The sequence below is a fragment of the Cuculus canorus genome, chromosome 10, assembly GCF_017976375.1.
Source record: "Cuculus canorus isolate bCucCan1 chromosome 10, bCucCan1.pri, whole genome shotgun sequence".
In the NCBI taxonomy this organism is placed as follows: Eukaryota; Metazoa; Chordata; class Aves; order Cuculiformes; family Cuculidae; genus Cuculus; species Cuculus canorus.
The window spans coordinates 19,774,466-19,777,535 of record NC_071410.1 but is presented as its reverse complement, the minus strand read 5'-3'; the positions used below and the strand labels follow the sequence as shown (position 1 = coordinate 19,777,535).

The 3,070-nt window shown below is 44.9% G+C and overlaps 1 protein-coding gene across 1 annotated transcript; it reads right to left on the bottom strand.

Moving 5' to 3' along the window:
• Window positions 1–1,070: 1,070 nt before the first annotated feature.
• On the bottom strand, window positions 1,071–3,070 carry LOC128853195 (26S proteasome non-ATPase regulatory subunit 10-like). Its single transcript, XM_054075856.1, has 4 exons — window positions 3,053–3,070; window positions 2,739–2,885; window positions 2,466–2,632; window positions 1,071–1,426 (listed from the first exon to the last, which is right to left on the bottom strand). Exons 1-4 carry the CDS (start codon window positions 3,068–3,070, stop codon window positions 1,273–1,275), a joined length of 486 nt encoding a protein of 161 aa, XP_053931831.1. The 3' UTR covers window positions 1,071–1,272.

The window sequence follows — 3,070 nt, the reverse complement described above, 5'->3', positions numbered from 1 at the left end:
GGTAACAATAGAAAAGAACAAAAAGCTTTAAACACTCAGGAGTTCACTTGAATGGACAAAGAAGAGTAAAAATGGATGCAATTAGCCAAGTAACTGAGCAAACTGCATTCTACAGAGGGAGAGGTGGAGTTTAGAATCATCGGAGAAAAGAAAACTGGTAATCACAAAGAAGCCAAATTAAAAAAACACACAAAGCAAAAAGGCTTTGGTGGTTAAAGCTGTTTTGGTCCCGTTGCTTCAAAGAACTAATCCTAAACTACACTCTGAAACAGAAGGAATGACTGCATTTACGCAGGTCATACTGTAAACTGAAATACAACCCTATGCAGTGCTACAGATGGGGGAAGAATGGTTGGAGAGCTGCATGGAAGAGAAGGACCTGGGGGTGTTGGTTGACAGCCGACTGAACATGAGCCAGCAGTGTGCCCAGGTGGCCAAGAAGGCCAATGGCATCTTGGCTTGTATCAGAAATGGGGTCACCAGCAGGTCCAGGGAGGTTATTCTCCCTCTGTACTCGGCACTGGTGAGACCGCACCTCGAGTACTGTGTTCAGTTCTGGGCCCCTCACCACAAGAAGGATGTTGAGGCTCGGGAGCGTGTCCAGAGAAGAGCAACGAAGCTGGTGAGGGGGCTGGAGAACAAGTCTTACGAGGAGCGGCTGAGAGAGCTGGGGTTGTTTAGCCTGGAGAAGAGGAGGCTGAGGGGAGACCTTATTACTCTCTACAACTACCTGAAAGGAGGTTGTGGAGAGGAGGGAGCTGGCCTCTTCTCCCAAGTGACAGGGGACAGGACAAGAGGGAATGGCCTGAAGCTCCGTCAGGGGAGGTTCAGGTTGGATATCAGAAAAAAATTCTTCACAGAAAGAGTCATTGGGCACTGGAACAGCTGCCCAGGGAGGGGGTCGAGTCGCCTTCCCTGGAGGTGTTTAAGGAACGGGTGGATGAAGTGCTGAGGGACATGGTTTAGGGAGTGTTAGGAAAGGTTGGACTCGACGATCCAGTGGGTCCTTTCCAACCTGGTGATTCTGTGATTCTGTGATTCTGATTCTGTGAAAACTGCAAGATATTGAAAAATACTTTATAATCAGCAAACTGTTTAATTAACAGGAAGTACAAACAGTTCTTTTGGCACTGTATTTGAAAGAAAGCTAAAGATACACATTGTATCACCACACTGATGCCCATACACCACATCCCAGAGGAACTATCAAAATACCAAGACTGCAATCTCGAATGCAAGTGCCACAGGAAAGAGTCAAGCCAGCAGTCCCCACTAGCCTTCCACCATCCTCTTAAGTATGGCTCCCAGGCCACCCTTGGCCACTTTCAGTGGGGTCAGCTCTTCTTTATTCTCAATGTGAATACTTGCACCATGAGACACCAGCAGCTTCGCCTCCTCCACTCTCTCTTCATCGCAGGCTAAATGACTGTAATTAGAACAAGAGACCCACAGCCACTATTAAATAGTCCAAGCTCATAAAGGACAGTAATTACGCCTTGTCAAACAACAGCGTGAACCTTGGGGGGGGGGGGCGAAAGATACATCCTAGGACAACAAAACCACACCCAACCAACTACCTGCAGATGCCAAAGCCTGCTGTCCACTCACTCTGCTGCCATTAAAGAACTCAAGAACATTCCTCCTGCTACTGTCCTCACAACATTAAGACACTTGTTGGATTAGGATTTAGCTCTGCAGTCAGCAAAAGCTGAGAAGCACGTAATCCACGCTGAAACTGCAAAAGGATAATCTCTATTTGCATCGAAAGAGATAAAACTAAATCATACAATGCTTTAAAATAATCTGAAGTACAGAGTTGCTGCAAAGGCAGTAAACTTTTTCTTTCCCACAGTATCTCAAGAATAAACGTGCACATTCCAGAACAATATTGGATATGGGACAATATAGCTACAACATACTGCTTGACCTTACTCAATGCAAACTCTTGATTCCACTGTTGACAAGGCAGAGTTTTGCCACAACTTCAAAACAGAGAAGGTTTTACCCTTACAGATTCAAATTGATCTCTAAGGTAACATCAAACACTGGACTGAACCTATTTAAGTTACAACTTATTTTCCTGAGAGAGGTGAAGAGAAGCTTCCAAAATTGGTTCTTGCTTGGCAGGACAGAGCAGACGGCCTGCAAGACCAGTTTCCTCCTCCTCTCATGTTACAAGCTCGCTTTCTGCCCTCTAGTGGCAACCAAGCGTATTCCAGATTATTTCAAAAGCTATTCCACACTTTCCAAGTAGTTGTAGGAACACAAATTGAAGTATGTTATGTACAAACACACTCAGGTAAAAACTGAGTACAACTCTCTCAAATCCTATTTAATTACACAGGACTGTGAATCGAGGGAGTCTTTTGAGGCAACGAAAAATAAAAAAAGAAATTGAAGTAATGGCGTTTCACTTCATAGAGATTATGCCATATTAAGCAAAATGAAAATAAAAAATTACTTACAGAGGAGTATTCCCTTCAGAGTCCCGTATATCAACAGATGCATTGTGCTGGAGAAGGATCTGCACCATTTTTAGGTTTCCTTTGGCTGCTGCTCTGTGTAACGGGGTGGATTCAAAATGATCTCTTGCATCTGGATCAGCTCCGTTCTCCAAAAGCATAACTGCAATCTGATTATGTAGAAAGAGGAAGGAAGGGGGAGAAGGAGAAAAAGTTAATATAACTAAACAGTTCTTCCCAAAGCAACTCCATCTCCAGCAGCACAGGCAAACATACCTCCTGTTTATTTTTGGAGGCTGCATAATGCAGGGGCGTACAGCCGTTCTGATTGACAGCATTTACAGGAGCACCCTGGGCTATGAGGGCTTTCACAATTTCCTCACGGCCTGCTGAAGAGGCGATATGTAGGGGAGTCCAACCAGCCTACAGAGACGAGGAAAAAGCCGTGTTATTCAAACCGGGAGTTTCAGGCAAAGAACATGACAAATCATAACCCCAATACAGACTCGACCGCTCGTTAGCTATACCACATACGTATAAACGGTAAAGCTAAACATTATTGGTTACTACCAGAGAGACGCGTCTCTTGCCCTCTCACACGCCGGCAT

What these genes read in the sequence shown, in the direction of transcription:
- LOC128853195 (XM_054075856.1), bottom strand. An exon ending in CCTCCAAAAATAAACAGGAG is followed by an intron (nt 2,633 to 2,738) that starts GTATGTTTGCCT and finishes CTACATAATCAG; the next exon opens with ATTGCAGTTATGCTTTTGGA. An exon ending in TCTGAAGGGAATACTCCTCT is followed by an intron (nt 1,427 to 2,465) that starts GTAAGTAATTTT and finishes TTCTAATTACAG; the next exon opens with TCATTTAGCCTGCGATGAAG.